Source organism: Gopherus evgoodei, chromosome 10 (assembly GCF_007399415.2).
Source record: "Gopherus evgoodei ecotype Sinaloan lineage chromosome 10, rGopEvg1_v1.p, whole genome shotgun sequence".
NCBI lineage: Eukaryota > Metazoa > Chordata > Testudines > Testudinidae > Gopherus > Gopherus evgoodei.
The window spans coordinates 7715901-7737813 of record NC_044331.1 but is presented as its reverse complement, the minus strand read 5'-3'; the positions used below and the strand labels follow the sequence as shown (position 1 = coordinate 7737813).

General features: G+C 45.3%; 1 protein-coding gene across 2 annotated transcripts in view; it reads left to right on the top strand.

Moving 5' to 3' along the window:
- PLEKHO2 (pleckstrin homology domain containing O2) overlaps positions 1-19746 on the top strand; it is a 43203-nt gene extending 23457 nt beyond the window's left edge. For both annotated transcript variants that reach the window (XM_030576931.1, XM_030576932.1), the window contains 3 exons: positions 6578-6682; positions 10895-10993; positions 14669-19746. In XM_030576931.1, the coding sequence (XP_030432791.1) occupies positions 6578-6682; positions 10895-10993; positions 14669-15922 (1458 nt within the window). In that variant the 3' untranslated portion in view covers positions 15923-19746. The remainder of the gene's footprint in view (positions 1-6577; positions 6683-10894; positions 10994-14668) is intronic.
- Positions 19747-21913: the final 2167 nt, after the last annotated feature.

Below are 21913 nucleotides of genomic sequence, written 5' to 3'. Positions count from 1 at the left end.
GGAGTGTTGCTGCCATCCACTGTATGTGCAGCAGTTGGAAATCACACACCTCGTTATCTGGATCTCCGCACTCGTCAAGCCTAGCTGCCTTTTCTTGTCCACACTTGCTGATCGTGGTCTAAATGAGTGTAAAAAGTTTGCTGAGATGCTGAGTTTAGGGGAGCTGTGGGCTCTTGGCCCCACTGAAAAAACAACAACAGGGCACTTTTATTTAGATGTATAAATATCTATCAATTAAAAAAACCTGTGTGTTTTGTCCTGGTTTTAGAGACACACTTACAGTACCTGCTAGAGATAGCCTCTTACCAAAATAGCTCCGGTTTTATTTGCCCTGGTCTCTAGGATGGAGGCTGTGTTATTCTGGGAGAATGTTTGAGAATAGACATTTTCATGCAGCCTTTACTCTTGTCTTGCTCTGTTGTTGGTTTACTTACTCACACGGAACTGAAACAAAGTCTAATTAAAGAGAGGTGAGTACAGCACTTCACTGAAGACTTGAGACCCAGGGAAAGAAAGGTGGAAGCATGCGACGAATTTGTTCTGTTTAGAAATCTTCAAATGAGTCAATCCACGCTCATCAGTTAAATTAAGCAAGTGATATAGAACTGAGCTTGTAACTGAGGACAAGAACCTTGGAAATCTCTGGGTCAAATGTACTGGTGTAAAATTTGTCTGGTGCAAGTCACTCAGAAAGGGAATCCACAAGGCAGTGCGCAGTGTGTGTGTGTGTGTGTGTGTGTGTGTGTGTGTGTGTGTGTGTGTGTGTGTGTGAGAGAGAGAGAGAGAGAGATGTAGCAACTAGCAAAGACTCAGCAGCTGTTTCAGGTGATGTCACTCCATTCCCAACACAGCCAGGTTCCAATGCAGCTCAGGCATAAATGGGTGGAAATTCCCAGTGACTTTGCTGAACTCCAGTTCACTTCAATGGGGACTACATACTTGTGTATGCCAGGAGCTGAATTTGGAGCCCACCACAAGTTACCAGACTTTGCCACTTACACCTGATTTCTAATGGACTTGCACCAATATTTGCATCTTACCTGAGTTTGACACAGATACTGCTCTGCATCCAGCAGCCGAGAAATACAACACTCCCCTCATGAGCCATCCATTCTGATTCCACTTTTCACGTGAAGACATAATCTGACAGGGACCAGGATTCGTGGCAGAAACAGGGAGGAAGAGGATTTCTTGCAGGTCCTATGAACTGGATGCATGTCCCCATCCACTCCTAAATGGAAAGCCAGGCAGGTGTGGCTGGGAGGCACTTTTAGTGCTTACTGGACATACTATGTAGGGGAGGAGACAAATGGGATCATATTGAGAGATGCCTCTTCATTTTACGGCTGAGAATGAACCGTATGTGAACTTCTTTTATCCCATTGTATCAAGCCAGTGATTCAGCATGAACAGGCTGGCCTGGGCCCTCCTCTGAGTTCAGTTATAGTGAATTGCATAGCCCTATTCATTGCTTGTAGTGGTCATTATTGCATCAGATTTAACCATAATGGCTTTTACTAGAACACCAGGACTTTGTTTATGTCATGACCCACTCTCAGCTGGCTTAGGGAACGGGAGAGCAGATTTATCATCCAGCTCATTGTCCTTTGGCTGTACGTTTGGGCTGCTGAATTTTTCCACCTTTGACCGTTTTGAGCAGGAGGTCAGGCCATTTGCTACATATCTGCCATTATAAACCTACTCATGGATGAGCTGTGTCTGCTCAGTGTCTCTCCTGTGCTTCTTTAATATTCAGATTGGGAATATCTATACCAGAAAACATACAAAGAGAAGCAACTCTGTGTACTGTTCCTAGGTTCCACTTTAAAGTCTATGGTAACGTGAGCAAGACTAGTTTATAGACCCTTATGGAGTGGGTGGGAGATCAGATTTGGGTCTAAATCTTCCAGGATCACTCTTGTATCTCCTCTTACGCTACTTTCAAAAAACATGCTTTGCAGAGTGATTCTCCATATCAAAAATGACTGGCTGCAGCTTCTCTTTAAGTCCATCAGCAGCACGTTTCTCCCTCAGTCAAGGCTACGTCCTTGACAGTACAACATAGCTTAGACCCAAGACTCTGCAGAGCCACAGTGAGGGTGTTCTGAGCAAGGATTTTCATTAAGAAAAGATGCCCCAGGCAGCCCATCCTCTTCTCTCTACCTGTAATAGTCAGCCTTTAACTTCACCGATTGAAAACAGAGTTGTCTGGAACTCTGCTTCCCTGTGCAGAGAATGCTTAGGGTCAGATCCCGAAAGTGGTGACCATCTTCAGCAGAAGGGGATAGAGGGGAGGGATTTTACTTGTGCAGGGTCCATTAAGCCCACATTGCCTGTGAAAATACTTAACACCTACACAGCACTGTGCCTGTTCAGCCAATAAATAACCTTCAGGTGTAAGGTAACGGTGATATCCCCATTTTCTAATGGGGAAATAGTTCCCTCCACATGGCTGTTTGCATTAAGTAACACACATTAAGTACAAGGTTGTTCTGTGTATCAAGACTTATGGAGTGGATGGAAGGCTAGTAAAAGTGGCTAAAATTCTGCCCTCAGAATTCCACAAGAAAGCCTATGAGGTGAAGAAAAGACCAAAGGGCGTGCACAGTATCACCTGTGCACCCCAAATGTGCTGGTAGTGAGGATTAATGGCATTTTGGGGTGGGCAGAATTATTGCAAGTATTTTTAAATACTTGCTACTTTTATGCAAGGATCTCAAAATGCTTTACAGATATTAGGGTGAAATTCACTGTGTGCAAAGGGTCAGTCCAAGGCATCACTCAGCTCCCCAGAATAGGGCTCAAGTGGGACAAAGACCCTTGGGCGTGCTGGTCTCTGGTCACCAGTTAACGAATTTAGCCTTAATCCCCCTGTGAATACATGCGTTTTAAGGCCAAAAGGGACTATTGTGATCATCTAATCTGCCCTCCTACATAACAGGTCACAGGACTTCCCTGAACAAGTCAATGGCAGAACCGTGTCTGGCTCCTAGTCCAGTGTGCTACGCGCAGGAGCACAAAGCTGGGTCTGCCACACAACCCCCATTTCACAGATCGGGGGATACTTAGCTCAGAGCACGACTTGTCCCAGGTTACACAGCCAGTCTCTGGCAGAGCTGGGGAGAGAACACAGTTACATGCCAGAGGGACACCTCAGCTTCTCCTTAATGATGAACCGTCCCCGGAGCCTTCGCTCAGCCCTGCCACACAATCACAGACTGACACCAACACTTCGTCACGCTCCACTCTCAGAGACCCAGGGGCTTTGTCAGGGAGCCAGAAATGAGGCACATAAAGTGGCAACAGAGGAAGAAGCTTGAAATCAGGGGATCCTTCCCTTGAACAACGTGTCCAGAGTTCTCTGTACTCCCAGTGTAAGCTGCCAGGTCTTTGCCAGGCGGCCCAACAGCTGAGCTGTGCACAAGGAAATCTTTTCTAATTGCTTAAGAGCAAAACTGTTTCCAAACAAAGAGGGTTTTAAGCACACACAAAAACCAGGCCCTTTTTGAGCTAGAACAAACCCACCCTGGCACAGCGTTTTGGAGACTTGCTCTCTCCCTTAGGTTCCCTGGTTAGCGTGACCTCTGGGCCTCCTGGACAGGGGGTGGTTTGTATAAAGCTGAGGCCCTTACCTCTTAATCAAGCTATTAGGGAGCATCTCCGCCTCATCTCCCCTCTTTTTCCACTGGTTCTTATGTAGGAAGCAGGACATTATAGGAAGGATTAATTCCCTTTTTGCTAAGCTGAAGTTAAGGGTCTCCTGTCCTGTTATAGTCACCTTCATGGCCTTGGTTAATGATTTAAAGACATTTAAAGTGATGATTTGCGTGGGACTGAGGCGAATTAGAAACCAAGGCCAGTGACATCCCATCCCTCCTAATGAAGGGCAGCTGCAGAGAGAAAGGAAGATAACCGAGTGGTTAACGCTCAGAAGAGGGAAGGTGGAGGCCTGGCTTCTAAGCCTGTCAGCCTTCCTGTGACGCTGAACGTTTCGGCCCTGGTGATCTGCTTAGACAGAGGTTGCCTGTTGATTGGCACCTAAATAAAAGGGACCTGGTTTTCAGAGAACCCATCCCTCTGGTTAACATCTGTGCAAGTGGTGGGTGCTCAGAATATCAAACCCCTTGTAGGTGCCTCTATAATTATAGGTGGAGTCGGTAGCCCTGCCTGTTAAAGATGCCTGACACTTCTTCCCATTATAAGACCCCATTTTCAGTCGCTTATAATTTGGCCAAACTTCAGCTGTTTGGGCTCAAACTTCCCAGGCCGGTGTTTGCTTTAGGCAGAATTTTTCTGGAAAATTTTGGCCAAAACAGTTCAGCCATTTCCAAGAATGAGGCTAAGGTTTGCCCTTGTTAAAATTCTGCTAACCTTTCCTTGCACCCCCGGGCTTTGAAACAGGGAGATTGAGGTCAGGGCACCTACGTTCTGTTCCCAGCTCTGCTGTGTTAGACAAAGTCAATTAACCTCTCTGCCTCAGTTTCCCTCTCTGTATGCTTGAGGAAACTTATTTCATTAGCTAATGGATCCCTGTCAAGAAGCTTTTCCAGATATACAGCCTAAATTTTTCCTCTCTTAATTTCACTCCATTGCTCCTAATAGAAGTAAAAGCCAGTGATGGAGAATATCCATTAGGTCATTTCATTGCTGCCCAACTGAGAAACTTGAGTAATTCCCCCAGAAATGGATAACTGTCATCATTTTAGTTACATTCCAATGTCTGGATGCACAAGAGGATGTTACATTTGCCAATGGCCAAGGCCATTCTTTTGAACAAATGCACTGTTTCAGAACAGGCCTTGGGAGAATTTCCACGCCATTCGCTTGTACCTATTGCCAAGGATTGTCTCAGTCAGGTTCAGAGAGAAGTAGAAAAGAGATATTTATCATGCAGTGATCACAAAACACTGAACTTTCTGGCATGGACATTTATCAGAAGACCATCCAGTTAAGCACAGAGTTCAGACTCTTGTAGGGTTACCAGATGTCCTGATTTTATAGGGACAGTCCCAATTTTGGCGGCTTTTTCTTATATAGGTTCCTATTACCCCCCACCCCATCCCAATTTTTCACACTTGTTATCTGGTCATCCTAGACTCTTGGAAGTCCATTTTTTATTCATTCACTAGAGCAAGGGTCAGCATCCTTTCAGAAGTGATGTGCCAAGTCTTCATTTATTCACTCTAATTTAGGGTTTCGCGTGCCAGTAATACATTTTAATGTTTTTAAAAGGTCTCTTTCTACAAGTCTATAATATATAACTAAACTATTGTTGTATGTAAAGTAAATAAGGTTTTTTAAATGTTTAAAAAGCTTCATTTAAACTTAAATTAAAATGCAGAGCATTGGCCAGGACCCGAGCAGTGTGAGTGCCACTGAAATTCAGCTCGCGTGCCGCAAGTTGCCTACCTCTGCACTAGAGAGATTACATCCCACCTAAAATTTCCTTCAGGGAATGCTGCCTGGGGTTTATCAAGGCAGAACACCAGGAAATCCTAGCTGGTTGGGAAATTGGCTCTCCCAGTGCAGAAAATTTTGATTAAAATAAAATAAAAAAGTTGTCATTGAAATTTTCCATGGAAAAGTTTGACCTCTCCATGAAAAATCAAAAATTGAAATATTTAAATACTGCCATGGTGCAGCATGGAAGTTGTAGTTTATGTGCTTTGTCATTCTGCTCTATAGACTGGGCTCCTGGGTCAAACTACATCTCCCATGATGCACCATAGGCTCAGGGGTTGGTGAGCAGAACAGTTGCATCATGGGAGTCCCTGGACTCCCTGCACAGTCCGAAGGAATGGGTTCTGTGCTGGGGATCTCCTGCTCCTCTCCAGGCTTCAGCACAGCCTCTGTCCGGCTATAGCAGTAGATCCTATCTGTATCTGGTACTACTGTCTCAGAGCTGCTGAGTCCCTGCTCTGTCAGGGTGGAATGTTGAGATGTTATGGCAGGTGAATCCATGTTGCTTTGCCAGTTTATCCTTCTGAATCCTCACATCCTATGACTCAGGTGAGCATTCCCCACTGCCCTGCAAGCCTATGTGTGCTCTGCAGAGCCAAGCTGTGCATACCCTGGTGCAGAGTCCTAGAATCCTGCCCCTGTGCAGCACCACTGCACAAGAGGAAACAGTTTGTTCCTCACAGATTTCACGTTGATCTCTGCCTGCAGTGCATGGGGGAAGTTGGATATACGGCATCTTATTGAACCTAACACCACAACATGAGCATGAGTTGCTCATTCAGGCAAGTCCCCTACACACAGTCCATCCATTCCCTAAGTAAACAGCCATCTGTTGCTCCAGGAACATTTCATCACTCTTTGCAGGAGGGAGAAACTGTCACTCGCTTTATTAATTTAATTGCTAGTTGCAAAAATAAAAACTATAGCAACAAACCGTCCAGCAGAACAAAGCTTTGTTGATTGCGGCTGCGGAGTGAAGTCATTGACAAAGTGCAAAGGAATGTCTAGTTTAAACACAGGCTCAGCTGGATATCGAGTTTAACACACTAATGATGTATAGGCTACTTCTCTGTCCTTGGCATGTAACGTTAAGATGAAAACATCTCTCATCTTGCAGGTCCATGATATCAAATTTCAGGGTCAGAATGCAGAAGAGAAAGAATCATGGATGAAAGCCCTGAATGAAGGGATCAGCAGAGCCAAAAATAAAATACTTGATGAGGTAAGATAAATAGGTTTCAAGCTGTACGCGTGTGTCAGCCCTCATTCACTACCATGTAGAGGGGCGCTGAACCCCCCACCTCCTGCACCCCCTAGGTTCATGGTCTAGATTGTGCACCTGGAGTCCAAAACTTCTGTTAGCAGGTTCAGATTATAGCTACATGCCTGAGCTTGTGGCCAGGTGTCACATTAGTCTTCCTCCCCCTTCCTTCCTTTGCTTGAGCCTCCTGAATACTAAGCAACAACAAAGGTTAGAGCAAAAAAGAAAAAACTCTTGTGGCCAGATTCAGAGGTGGAGTGAGGAGAAGTGAGTTACGCTCCCTTACGCTGAGTTACACCATGCAAAGCTTAGTCACGGCCGCTTGAATTTTAGAGCCAGAACATGTAAGAAGTTAAAGTAGCAGCTGGTTCACACCTTCTCATGTCCTGCAGCTAGTTGCTTTTCTCCTCTCTTCTGGCCCTGTAGTATGTGTGTTACACAGATGACGTAAGACTCAGTGAGCCAAATTCAGAAGAGCAGTGTGTGGAGAGTGATAGGGGCATGTTATGTTGTTAAATTCCGATTTGGCATCACGTACATGTGGAGGGGCCTGGAAGATGTAGGTGAGTGCGGGTGACCTCAAGTTAGAGTCTCTCTAGACTCCTCCAGTATTTGCTCCTTGGAGTGGGATAACAATGCTTTGTCTTTTCCTCTCTAACAACATACCTGTAAATGCGGAACATGTACGTTTCGGCAGCATTTTATAGAAGCCTCTCTGGGATAACATGTATAGAATCCACCACCCACTAAGCTGGACATTTCCCATAGACGTCATTTGCCCCCTGCTTCCACTGTAATGTTCGGACTCTCCAGGAGAACAAAAAGGGGGAATAGAGGAAATTGCTGACACAGTGGGGTTGGCCTGAGCTGCAAAAGCAACTAAGAGCCTGGTCCAGAGCCCATTGAAGTCAGTGGGAGATGTTCTGATGACTCCAGAGGGCTTTGGATCAGGCTCTAAGTTAATCCACTGGAATCTCTGTCTACCCCTGTGGAAGGAATTTGGGCACTGGAGCTGCTGCAGCTCGGAATTTGCCAAGCAGATGCTCTGCCCCGTGGAAGGTCTTTCCTTCCTCTCAGCCCCGTGGCTTTCTGCGGCACACAGCCTGGTTACTGCACCTGTAGATCTGGACATGCCTGTAATCTGACACAGAGTCCACCAGCTTTTCACGCTGCCTGGAGAGACGTTGAGTGGAAAGTTACTACACACGCTGTTAGCGCTACCATTCGGCAACACATCACCAAGAGCTGGCTGAGGCTGTGCCAGAGAGGTTGCAAAGAAGCTGCCTCCCCCCACACATGACTCTGAAACGCCCCCCAAATCTAGATATTCAGGCAAAGGAAGGACTAAAACCACACATCCTAGGATTTGACATGGAGCTAACCTCAATCCCTTACCAGGAAGGGCAGTATCTACTATGCAGTAGTAGGAAGTGCATAAACTCCAGTAAGCTAAGGAGAAGCCACCACAAAGGGAATGAAGCCACCATGAAGAAATGAGTAGGGGGAACTTGGAGACTAAGAAACCAGGAAGATCTGATTAGTGAATAACAGGCCAGGCTTTACGGAAGTGGAAACTAGAGTGTTGTGTAAAAATCTTTGAGAGAAAGGCAAGGGATAAAAAAACCACCACATGCTTTCATCAAGCATGCACTACAGACATGGCGTTGCAGAATGCATACTCGTCGGGCTCAATCCTGGGCCTCTTATTCAGGCAGTGAAGTCAATGGGAAGTTGGAGTAAGGAGTGGAGAATCAAATTCCAGTTACACTGCGCCATTTTGCTAAGAAAACATTTACACTTAAAAGATCCAGACACTCTATTTTTATTCATGGGAGGAAACTCGCAGTAACTGGAGGTGGCCAAGGGAAGCAACCTGCTGGTATCACCAAATCACATTCGGTGTTAGATGTTTTTTAGGCCAGGCATTGCTCGTTCATCATTCCAAATAAAAAGCAGCACTTGTAAGTAACTGGACCAGCTGGGAGCAGCAGACAAGCTGGGGCTACATTATAAATCTGAGCAGCAGAAAACTCAGCATTCAAGCTTGCTCTCATGTTACCGATGAGCAGTAGAGGTGATGTAATGTAGCGTAATTCTGGGCAGTCCTTGCTGTAGCAACCTGCCTCTGTCTCCCTGGTTGCTGGGGGAGACCGGCGGAGGTGCTGCGTTCTCTTTCCAAAGTGGAGTTCTCTCTCTCACTCCCCCGGAGATGATGACGTGCGATGAACTCCGCACTCCCTTGCACAGAGTATCGAAAAAGTGAGCTCAGGATTGCCCCCAGGCACAAGACTTGCAGGGGTAAAGTGCTACATGCTAACTGCTTCAACATCTGTGTGCACATGCCCTGTTGAAAAATAGCAGGCCCAATGCTCCACTGAAGTCAATGGGGCTACACTGATTCACACCAGCTGAGGAGTTGGCCCATTTTGTTTTTAACCCTCCCAAAAAAATTGATCCCATAGGCCTGGTCAATCTTTCTACTCCAGAGAACTCTCTTCTCTCTGGTGAGCTGAGACAGGTAACTGGAAAGAGATGCATGCAATCAATTGGCATTTCAAAAGCCCCTGTTGGTGCTGCCCCTGTGCCTTCACACACTGAGGACTGAATCCCTGGCCGTGACCAGTAAGCACTGGGTGCAGCTGGGGGGGGGATGCAAAGGAGACATTCATGGCTCCCCATTCCTGAGGTCAACTCTGTGAGTCACCGGCCCCAGCGTAGTTTAGAGCAGCCTCAGAGACACTCTGAACTATATCAGTTTAGGACCATTATGCCAGCTGGGATCACTAGAGTGCAGTATGCTGTAGCAACACCTCAGCATGCCCCCTTCACTAGGAAGGTGGAGGGGCGGGGGAGTCAAGAGTGGTAGGCACAGAGCCAGAATATTAAAAGGACTTAGCATTGGCTCTCATTTTCCATGTGTGAGGCAATGAATTTTAAATCTGATTCCAGTAAGTGAACGTGTTAATTCAGCCACTGTTGCAATTAATCCAGGTCACTGCTCACATCTTCTGTTCAGCTCCTGAGATCATTAAAGCTGTACAAAGAAAGGTCTGTTAACAAGACCTGCTGATACAGTTCACAGTCAGGTCAGGATTATTAACGTGCCTTCACCTCTAAGATTAGTTTTACTACATCTCCTTGCCACGTTCCAAGCCCAGCCGGAGTGCAGGACAACAGAAGTCTCTAGTGCCCTCCTTTTCCTGCCCTGTAGGTACCTAGGGATTGGCAAACCTCAGAAAGTTGGATGGGCCAAGTCAGACGCTCTCAGTTTCACCTGCGGGGTTGCAGAACTAGCGACGTATCTTGCAGATGAAGTCAGTTCCACTCTGACACAGAGCCATCATGAATGTGCATGTTGCAAACCAGGTGGAGAATCTGAAGCTAGCACTGCATTCCAAGGGCCTCTGCTAAGGTTCTGAGTGTGGCTCTACCAGATCACAGCTGGGTTTGCTTTGAAAATACTAAATAAAAATGTTGTGGCCACGTCGAGCACAGTTTTGTTGATGTGCAAGTTCACATTGCTGGCAGCCCACGGTAAGGAATGGAGGATGGCATTTAAGTCTTCCCCACCTTTTAGCTTTGCAGGAACAGACCCTGCAGATTATCTGCATATGTTCCACAGGGGATAAGAGGGTGAAGGAGCCTGTTCTACAAACATTCACCCAAGAAAGAGTTGCGTAACTTTCCTGCTAAAAGAAAAGCTTTTGGCAAATCAGTGCTCAAGCATCTGATACATACGGCTAATAGGGTGACCAGATGTCCTGATTATATAGAGACAGTCCCAATATTTGGGCCTTTTTCTTATATAGGCTCCTATTACCCCCTACCCCCATCCTGATGTTTCACACTTGCTGTCTGGTCACCCTAATGGCTATAAATAAGAGTGCAGCATTGAGCTATATTGTAAATGCTTCTGAAAGGCAGTGCAGGTAATATAATGATACTGGTGAGCAATAAAAACAACACAGAAAATAAATGTTAAAGGTTTGGTTTCAATAAGCCTAGAAGTCTGGGACCTGATTGTAATGGTGTCATATTCAAAAGCCATCCTGGCTACAAACGCACTCTTACCAGAAACGGCAGGAAAAGACATTCTCATACCTTCTCAATGAGATGGCTTTAGGCATGCATTGATAACTCAGTGATGTTCTCCATTCCTTCCCCCATTTAAAGGTGAAGGTAGATCAGAGCCTTTCCCTGGAACATGTGACTCGAGACAGAGTGAAAGTGAGTCATGGGCGCAGACCACCCACCAGAATTCATCTGAAAGAGGTAAGAGTGCACCCCGGAGTTGCATGCTGCAGCACAGTGAAATCACCTGTATGCAATCTCCATGTGGTAAAAGTCCCACGCCGGAATCAGTGAGAACTATTTCTGGGTGTATCGTTCATGCTGATTACATGCAAAACACAAGCTTCTGTCTGATCCCTTACAGGTAAAACTAGCTGGTAACTGGAATAAGGGAAAGGAAGTTTTTAATCTGTGGGATGGTGGACCACAGCTGTTTAAGATTTTTGCATCCTTCAGATTGGTAGCTGCTGCAATATGTTGTGATATATTTTGTGAGCCTTTCTGTAGTTCATGAGCTGTTTCTTTGTTTGGCACGTGCCATTACTGCTTAATTAAAAAAAACGGAAGCGCTGAGAATGGGTTATAACTCTTTTTTCTTAAACAGTTTTATAGAGCAGCCTATTTTCAGTTCTCAGTAGCTTTTCTGTAGCTAATATTTAAAACAAAGACACACACATGGCTAATAAATGTTAGATTCCTATTTCTGAGGGAGTTTCTACACTGAAGAAGTAGTGATACTTTAATCCTCTTCTAAACTAATGAATGAGATTAAGGCTAAACCTCTTTCTGCAAGCGTCACAGCTTTCTGACTCTCACCTTCTGTGCAACACTCAAGCGATCTTAGCGCAGACTAAATGCTCCAAAACTTTTTAATCTAGCATACAAAAATCCTGCAACATCCACAAGACAATCTTTCTTTAGAGAAATGCACAGAATAATCACTGGAGAACCAGACATTCCCTCCCTTCCCCTCAAAAAGATCTCAGAGGCACAAATGCTCTCCCGAAATTTTATCCACTGATGTTATTCCCCGTATGCCTTGTAAGCTGGGCCTGAAATCTCAGCTCTGTTATTGCAAGTGCCCTCACCTTGAAGGGGACAGTTTGCCATTTATAGGGTAATAAAGGCCTTCTGTGGACACTGGAGACAGAGGGTACATATAAGTGGACGTTATTTTGGATGGAGGCCCTGGGTATGACATGCCACAAAGATTAGTCTTGGGGGCGATTATACAGATGCTGCGTAGAAGAGAAATTGCACACTACAGTGCTGGTAAGGCAGAGGAGAGCAATAAACATCCCTAGTGAATGAGCCGGCGATTACGCATTTCACTCACGAGAAATGTAAGGTCATGAGTCTGAACCAGAAGTCTGAAGACAGTCATTTACTCTGAGAAGTGACGTACGGCAAGACACTGAGCAGGACTGGGATTTAGTGCGGGGTGAAGGCCTGTATGCTCCAGCTCTGCTGAACGGCAATAGGAGAGTCTTGGGCAGCAGACCCAGGGGAAGGGGACACAACTCAGTTCTCCACCATGAAACAGTAACACTTTATCTTGAAGGCCGTGTTCAGTTCCTGTCACCTTATGGAAAGGACACAATAAAGAGGGTGACCAGACAGTTGCAGGGACTTGAATACTGTTGTAATTAACACAGAAAAAACGTATGGGAAGGGGATTAACTGGAAATTTTAATTGCTGGTCACGCAATCCTGAAGGGAGATACTCTGGGCTAGCGTCTCACAGGAGCCGGGGGCACATATTGAGAAGAGAGGGTCTGGCAACACGGGTGAACTTCACCCAGGTGTAGAGGTCTCTTGAAAGGGCTCAAATGGGAGGAAGACTGTAGCAAGCCTCCCTGTTCTGGAGGGAGTCTAAGCTTAGATGCATTTGGGCATTGTCTGTCCCCAGGGCTCCCTCACACAGGGACTCTCTCTCATCATTTCTCCCTCGGGGGTTGATAGGAGACTTAAGAAGTTCAGGCTTCGTATAGAGATAATGCAGCTCTGCATGGCCATCCCTTCTGATCCAGCCGCTATGGTTGAGCAGTTTGCCTGGAGCTTGTGACATGAAGGACTAGCTGGCTGAGGCCCAACCCAGCTGAGGCAGATGATGTCAGGAGGCGAGAGGAAGCAGCTAGATGAAAATGACGTTACATCAGTGCCTTGGACTGAAGGATTTGATACGTGAACAGACCTGTACATTTTATCAAGCTAAAGAAATGCAACAAGTTATGTAAGGAGAGCAGCAATAGGAATTCTGGGAAACACACTTATGGGGGGGATGACTTGGGTAGCAAGGGGATAAAATATTCTAGGCTACTTCAACAGCTATTCCTACAAGGGAATAGAACAGAGGTCGGCAGCCTCTGGCACTCTGGCGAGCTGGGCCGGTTTGTTTACCTGCCGCGTCCACAGGTTTGGCCGATCGCGGCTCCCACTGGCTGCAGTTCGCCGTCCCAGGCCAATGGGGGTGACGGGAAGGGCAGCCAGCACATCCCTCGCCCGGTGCCGCTTACCACAGCCCCCATTGGCCTGGAGCAGCAAACCGCGGCCAGTGGGAGCCACGATTGGCCAAACCTGCCAACGCGGCGGGTAAACAAACTGGCCAGGACCGCCAGGGTGCTTACCCTGGCGAGCTGCGTGCCAGAGGTTGCCAACCCTTGGGATAGAACCAGATGATCTGCCTCCGTTGCTCTGGGTTGTCTGCAGTGTGGTAGCCATCTCGGTCCCAGGATATTAGAAAGACAGTGAGGGAGGTAATTTTTATTGGACCAACTTCTGTTTGTGAGAGAGACAAGCATTCGAGCTACACAGAGCTCTTCCTCAGGTCTGGGAAAGGTACTCGGAGTCTCATAGCTAAATGAAAGGAAGAGGAGATAGTTTAGCATGTAATTCAAGGTGAAGTGGCCCGCTAACACCCTATATTAAGACTATTTACATGGAAGAGCTCTGCGTAGCTCAAAAGTTTGTCTCTCTCTCTCTCTCCTCCCCCCCCCCCCCCCCCCCCACAGAAGTTGGTCCAGTAAAAGATATTACCTCACTCACTTTGTCTCTCTGGGAAATTCCTTGCATTTATCAGTTCAGACAGTGCACCTGTCCATGCAAATATTTGTAACTTAGAAGTTGTTCACATCAGAACGGCATAGCTCAGTGTTTAACTTAGAAAGGAAAAAGGATTTTTGTACAACTGCTTTGGACAAATTCTTGACCTCTTGTGGTTATTGGCTTTGATACTCTCCTGACTGTCGCTCCACTACTGGAGACAAAATAGCTCAGCAGTAAGTATGCATGCACTGAAGCAGGTGCTGGTGTAATGTCACACAGGGTGTTACATTCAGTAAGAAGTGGGGGCGTAAAGGAGAGCAGAAACAGAGGCATCACTCAGTCTCACACCTGTAAGCTGTGCTGAGGTGTACGGGTTAGTCTGTACTGTCCTCCTTGTGGGACAAAAGATTTGTAGTCAGATGCTGGACTCGGGGCTTGTCTACACTGCCACTTAAGCTGATGTAAGTTTCATCGCTCAGGGGTGTGAAAAAGCCATCTCCCCCCGTGCAACATAAGTTACACTGAATTAACACAGTGTCCACACTACACCGTGCCAGCGGGAGACACTCTCCTGCTGACATAGCTTCTGCCTCTCACGGAGATGGAGTAAATATACTGATGGGAGAGCGCTCTCTCGTCAGCATAGCGCGTCTTCACCCGACACTCTACTGCTGCGCTGATGTAGCACAGGAGTGTAGACCAGCCCTGTCACCCCACATTCACTTCTTTGACTTAAATGGTTTGTTAAGACTGGTTTTGAGTACAGGATAGTTCAGGGGATTCATAACAGGATACAGTCTAAATAAAGCTCTCTCATATTACATTTCTCAGGTTGCCAAGTCTACATCGGATGGAATCTTGAGGCTGGATCTGGATATAGTGGATAATGGCCGTCCAGACTTCACCTTGACTGTGAGCGATAATGAGAACGTCCCTCCTCCAAAGGAAACTCCAAAGCCACCTATGCCTCCTACAAAGCCCAGTGTCGTGTCAGAGAAGCCGAGTGCGGATAACAGTGTTGCCAATCAAGAGCTTAAAAAGCCTCTGTTGCCTCCAGCTAAGAAGTTGAAGGAGAGTACACCGTCAAAGGATGATCTAAACAACAAGGATGTGGGTTCAGTCAGTCAAGGTGAAGAGGGTGAAGAACCCAAAGCCTCAGCAGAGGCCAATGAAGAGAATCTCATGGAGGTCAGCGACAGCAGCACAGCAAAGCCTCCGACTCTTCCTCCTAAAATCTTATCGGACAAGCTGAAAGGGGTCAGTTGGGATGAACCAGCCCCTCACCCTCAAAGCACAGATGGTTTGGAACCATCCAAGGGTGGCAGTAAAGAAGACCTCACAGAGGTGGTCACAACAGCTACCGTGAAACCTCCACTTCCTCCTAAGATTTTATCAGAAAAATTGACAGCAAGTATGGATGCCACCCGGAGCAGTTTAGAGGCAAAGAGTTCAGAAGGCAAGGAGCCCCATGATTCCAGCCCCCGCAGGGATGGAATGGAAGACGGGGAAGTGACAGAATCTACTCCCCAAAAAGTAGAGCTTGAAGAAGGAAGTGAGAGAGCTGCTACTGAGAAAGAGGAGCCACAGACAATACAGAAACAAATAAAGACTTCCTTAGATACCGAAGCAAAGCAGGAAAGTACAGAGGTTCCTAATAACGAGAAAACACTTTTACCACAGTCCGTAGCAAATCCCTTGCCTCTCAGAACTCGCTGTGCATCTCTAGGAGAGCTGCTGAATGAATCAAAGAACGCAGAAAAAGAACTTCTGGGTCCAGGCTTCCGCCGGGAGCCCCAATCCTGCCTGGCTAAAATGGAGGAGAAAGTGGCTCGCGAAAGGGAAAAGACAGAAAAACTTCTGCAAAAGGTTTTATGCCAAGAGTTAGAACAAGCACAGGAGGGGAATGGACCCCCAGTAAATGCAGAGACATTACTCAACGAGGCAGTAGAACAACTTCGCCAAGCAACACAAGTCTTACAAGAAATTAAAGGGTTCGGAGAACTGAATAAGGAACCGACAGAGAAACAGAAACAAAAAGAAAAGCCGAAGGATCTAGTAACTCTTTATAGGAGAAGTGCTCCCTAAGAAGACACTTCTTTCTTACAATCAAGCTAAAAATTTGCTATTTACAACTTATACCATTGCTTGGCCAGTGTTAAATAAGGTTGTGTTTTGCTATGCACACACCGTGCATTCAGAGCAGGGCATTTCAGTTATAATTTTCTTTTTGTTCTATCTTTATGCCATATTCCCATCCCTGATCACAATAGGAAGTTAGAGGACACTGAACATCAGTTGGAAAAGTGTGAATATTCTTTAAGGTCTTGATCCAAAGCTCATTGACGTCAGAGGAGGAAAACCAATGGGATTTGGATTAGGCCCTAAAAAAATACCCACCCCCACAACACTGGTAATCAGACCAAGAGTCAGTTTTTCAAAGGAGGGCATAGATATTCTAGCAGAAAATTCAGAAAATGGAAGGTCAGACTAGATGATCATAATGGTCCCTTCTGACCTTAAGTCTATGAGTCTATGAATTACCCCATTTGCACTGGCACCCGGAGAGTTTTGCCAATGAAATCATTCCACTGGGAAAATGGCTGCAAACATCCATAAACTTTGCTCAGTTTGTTCACTTGCTGACAGATTTTGACTACCTGGCCCAATCATATTCTGGAACAAATGGTTAACAGTTTCCATAGATACTCATTAAACACATTGGCAGTTCAAAAATTGACTTAGAAATCTGCACAAAACTGGCAAGCTGGTGATGGTAAGTAATTGGTTTCAGGTCTAGACCAGACTTCAACACAACAATCCTTCCATGTTCTAAGCACTGTACAAGTATCCATTAAGCCTTAGACTACCATTGCCAAGCAAGTATTATTTTTCCTGTGGGGAAAGAGGCAGGGATGTGAAGTGATTTGCCCACAGAAGGAGTTCATTTCAGAGCCAGGGATAGAATTTAGCAATCCTACCCCTAACTCTATGCTCATTCTCCTGGACAGTGCTGCTACGTTTGAAATACCTGCTCCTGGCTGAAGCAGCTTGTAATGTTAATTTTTAAGCAATACTTGGTAACTAGAGTCTCCTGTATTTGTAGAAATAAATAGTCAGCCAGCTGTTTGGAGGCTCATGGGAGCGGTTGGCTGGTTGTTCTGAAAGTAGACTCTCCCCTTGCTGTGTGTCGAGCAGCCTTGTCCTGGGAAGTTGACTGATGACATGTCCATCATGGCAGCTGGTTTTGATGGAACATCTAATCATATCGTTTTAACAGGGAAATGCATTTTGCAGTTTAATTCTTGGTGGGTAGGCAGCTGAACTCAGTACGCTGAAACGAAGAAGTAATTACTAAATACGGGTCCGATCTGGTTCCCATGGAAGACAATGGCAAAATGCCCCAATTCTTGGTCCTCCTGTTAAAGGAAGTTGCATCTCATGATAGAAATGTGATGGAATAGGAATAGTCATGGTGACAAAATGATTACAAAACTGTGTCTTGCACGACAAACATTAAAAGTTTAAACACCCTTTTCACCCTCAGACAACACGTGTGGATGTGAATTGGGTCAGCTACCTGCCAGTCCAAGTTCAGCGATGCTCATTTACCCAACCAAATCAGGTCATCACAGGGCGCAGGTGCATCCCTTGTATCCTGCTTTCGGAGTTTTGCCCTAAAATATTCACTCTCAATGGCACCACATCAATGACCCAGGGATTCAAAGGTCCTCCACCTCCTCTTGGCTTTATCTAGGCCTGTGCGGCAGAGGAAGGATTGGATCTTTCTAGCTGATCTTATGGAGCTCCAGGCAATGCAGGTGGATGTTGAATAGCCAAGGCCCAGCAGAATAGGAAGAATTTCTGAGCCAGAAGAGAGAGTTCAACTTAGCAGTTCTCATTGCTAAAGTATCTACACTACCCAGTAGCTTTTGTCATCTGCCCCTGCCAAGTACTAAGCCAGGAGCATGCTATACATCTTCTCTAGCTCAGGTTCCTTCTCCGGTAGCTCATCAAGGCTCCATGGTACCCCATGCTGCACACATCCCAAAGTAAAACTCAAACTACAGCTGAATTAGGAAGGAGGAGGGGGGAACTGATGAGTGCTCCTTACCATGTCCAGCCAGCCCTGACCTGAAGCATTTCAGGAACGGAAAAATGGGAACATCCCAGATAAGAGCTGGGTAGTCACTCAACCAGACACTTCCAAATCGAGTGATTAAAACAGCCTTGTTTAAGCTGCCTCATTCTCAAGCTAGTCATAGGAATTGTATTGAAAGTCTCTCATTATTCAATCACCCATGCAGTTTCTGCATAGTAGAATTTGCTTGAGTTTCAGGTGCCAAAACAGCCCTGCATTTAGACACCAGATTTCCAAATATATGAAGTCCAGAGCATAGTCCCCTTGATGCAGGCCAAGGATGAACTCTGGTTCTGCATAATTTACTGCTGTAGAGTCAATGTGAACTGAGGTATCTTGTTTTCTTATGAGATGTACTTATAAGACAAGGGCTAACAATACAGACCTAGTCTAGTCAGTGCCTACCAGCTTCTAATACGTATTTTTCTGCATGTGCACTTTTGTTTACCGAACACTGTGTGATGTGAACATGAGCTGTACAAACCTGGTGTGTACAGAATGTCTTGGGACATCAGCCTTCAGGGAGAAGGAGGCATCTGTGAGATAAAATTGCATAACAAAAGAATAAAATGGATGACTAACGGAGATGTATATGTAATAGGGATGCGCCCAGACCAGAATCATGATCTGGCTATGGTCAACATTTGGATGCAGAAGTGCTGAAGCTGTCCCTTATCCCTATTAGGGCCAAACCAGCCCCCTGGATTTGAATACCCTTGAACATTGAGAAGGTCTGGATCCAGCTCAGACTCTTCTCTGATATACATGGATGCTTTCGCTCTTACAAGTATTTTGTCATCACCATGTGCCACCTATTAAATATCTACCTACTGTAGTGCTGACGAAGAGTCCCAGATACCCCTATCTATTGCAGCAAGAATCTACAGGATGTGCTTATATTTACTGTATTTTTTTAATCATACTGAATATTTTAATGTCTGACATTTTACTGAAACCCCAATAGGAATCTTAACAGAAGACACCTGAATCTGTTAGGAGATGGGAGAGCTAAACCTTTTTACAAGCCAGAGCTAAATACTGTACGCACTAACGTCACTTACCTTTATATACTTTGTCTTGTAAATAACGATAAATTAAGTGAAGTCTCCTTTTAACACCCAGTGTCTCCATGGCTGAAAATGTTGTGTTAATTAAGGAAAAATAGCCTTTTGTATAGGTTTAGAGTTTCATTCTACAGTGAATAGCTCACCTAGAATTTTGGGTCGACTGGGATTTATGTATAATGAAAGCTTCATGGTTTGTTTAGAACATTTAATTCTGAAGTTTTCGCACATGTTATTCTTGTTCAGGGCATAAGCCAATCTCCGCCTAATGGGGACGGCAGGTCATTCCATAGCTGTCTTCTGGGTTTCTTGCACTTTCCTCTTAAACAGCAAGTACTAGCCTTTGTCCCAGCTGCGGTCTAGAGTAGAAGACCCATTATGCTGATCTAGCAGGACAGTTCCAGTCTTCATTTTACCTGCCACCAATGAGTGCCTAGCTTTTCATCAGTCAAGAGCCCCAGCTGCTCTAAGCTTGCTTTCTCGTGTCTGAAGACGCTGCAGGCGTGTCGAGATGGAGCGTGACTCAGTGTCAGATTTGTACGAGGACTGCCAGAGCTGCATGGTTCCAGCAGGAAGAAAGTGAATGCCCTAGTGAGTGGCAGTGAATGAGTGTGTCTAAAAATCTCTCATGGCTCTTGGAAAGGCAATGCTGCCTTCTGCGTGTAAAGAGCTTTGAGATTTGGCAATAAAACTCCTTTTTAAGCACACTCCGCTTCAGAGCAGTTTGTTGGTAACGAAGGAAGAGCAGGCATTGGGAGGAAGTATTAAGTCTTTGCTCAGATAAGTTCTGTCACAGCCAAAGAGGGTTGTGCAGGCTGTGTCCAGCCTAGTCTATGGGCTAGATCATGGAGTAGCCACAAGTCCCAAGGAAGGGGGTGGCACAACTATGCACTGCCCCAGGAGCAGGCCAGGAATCAAACTGACGCTGATAACCCTGCACCGAGGGCACCTTACTGCTCCTGCCATGCCTGCTCTAGCTGGGATGCAGGCACACGCTTCTCCCCCAGCTGTGTAGGCAGGGCGGTAGCACCCTTGCAGCAGCAGCATTCCTTCCTCTCCCAACACCCTTTCCTGCACTGGTGTATAACTCAGCTCGTGCCTGGGCCCCCTGAGAGTGTTAGTGTAGACTAGTGGGAACAGGAGCATGTCCTAAAGCTGGGGAAGTTACTCAAGCAGATCACGTGTGTCTGATTTTAAGGGCAGTGTTGCCTAGTGGTTGCAGCAGAGGCTGGGAGGCCAGGGCTTTGCGTTTCTATACCCAAGACTGCCATTGATTATCTGGGTTTCTTTGGGAAAGTCACTTACGCACCCTACTCTTATAAAAATGAATAGAACGGCTTCTATGATCCCTCATAGGGATGGAGGAATATTTATGAGGGACTTGCAGATCACCTTTTATCAGAGGCTGTCCAAGCACCAGTTTTCTTAAGTGCTGTTTTTGGAGTACTGATAAAAGAAAGCTGATCAATCCCGGATATGCAACTTATTTTAAATAAGATTTAGTTACTTCCCTCTGACCACTCTTAATAAGTAGCCTTTAACTGCATCAAAGATTTTCTATAACATTGATGTTGGTAAAATTAAATATCTATATTAAATGAAGTATGCGGAACATGCATTAATAATTTTAAACACATTTAGACCATATGTAGTATTGATGTATGAAACATTCCCCCTTTTGCTTTTCCTCCCATGTAAATTCAGAGATTTATGGTCAAAAGTAGAGCTGAACATTTTTTTGCTAACTGAAACAGTTCCTGAAATTGTGTCAATTTAGCTGAATTTTAAAAAATAAAAATCAAAACATTGTGTTCTGACATTTTCAAAGTGAAATGTTTTTATTTTTATTCAAAATTGCCTGTGTCAAATTTTGCATCCATTAAACCAGTTAAGCTAAACAAAAAAATTTAAAAAATTTAAACATTGTTTCAGGTTGAACAAAATATTGTTTGACCCGAAACAGATTTTTTCAACTTTTTCAGAGTTGCTGCCGAATTTGAAAATTCGTTTTGGGTCAACCTGAAGCTTTTTTTTTTTCTTTTTCTTTCTCCAGTTCAGCCAGTGAACCGTAAAACAAAAATCAGTTATTTGCACAGTTCTAGCCAGAAGGGACCATTATGATCAGCTAATCTGATTTCCTGCATAAAAACAGGCCCCAGGTTTCACCCAGGGATTCCTATATCAAGCCCAACAATTTGTGGAGGAATTGTGTTTCAGGAAGACATCCAAGTCCCAAGTGATGGAAAATTTGCTACATTCCTGGCTGGTCTGTTCCAATGGTTAATTACCATCACAGTTAAAAATGTGCATCTTACCTTAAAACTGAGCCATAAACTACAAAGCTCTCCAAGATTTCTCCTTTCAGTTCAAGGGAGAATTAGAGGTATTAATCAAAGGCACAAAACACGCCCACAGCAGTTGGAGACAGAAGAACCCTATTTCATTCTGCTATGTAAGCCCACACATTTTGGAAAGCCAATTTTTAATTTGTTCCTGGAAACTTAGTCACGATATCCCCCAGTGCCTTACCTCATGGTTATGCAAACTGCATTATTCTTGTGACAACTGCTGATGTGGCATTGCTAACTGTTAATGATTTTGTGTTTAGCAAGAGCATTCCTGCTCTTCGAGGAGCAAGTGAAGTACTTTTAAGCAGTCTGTTTCCCACCCGCCCTCCTACCCTTCCATAGTTATGGCCCAATTCTGCAAAATAGAACTAGCCTAGGAAGGGTCAGCAGGCTCAGCCCTTAAAGCACCTGCTTTCAGCTTTATGGTTCTCTCTGGTCATGCTAGCCGGTCCTGTTAGTGTTTAAAGGCCCAGGGTGGGAATTTTATATGGTTTCTGTAAGATGTTGGCTGGCCCCCAGAAACCAG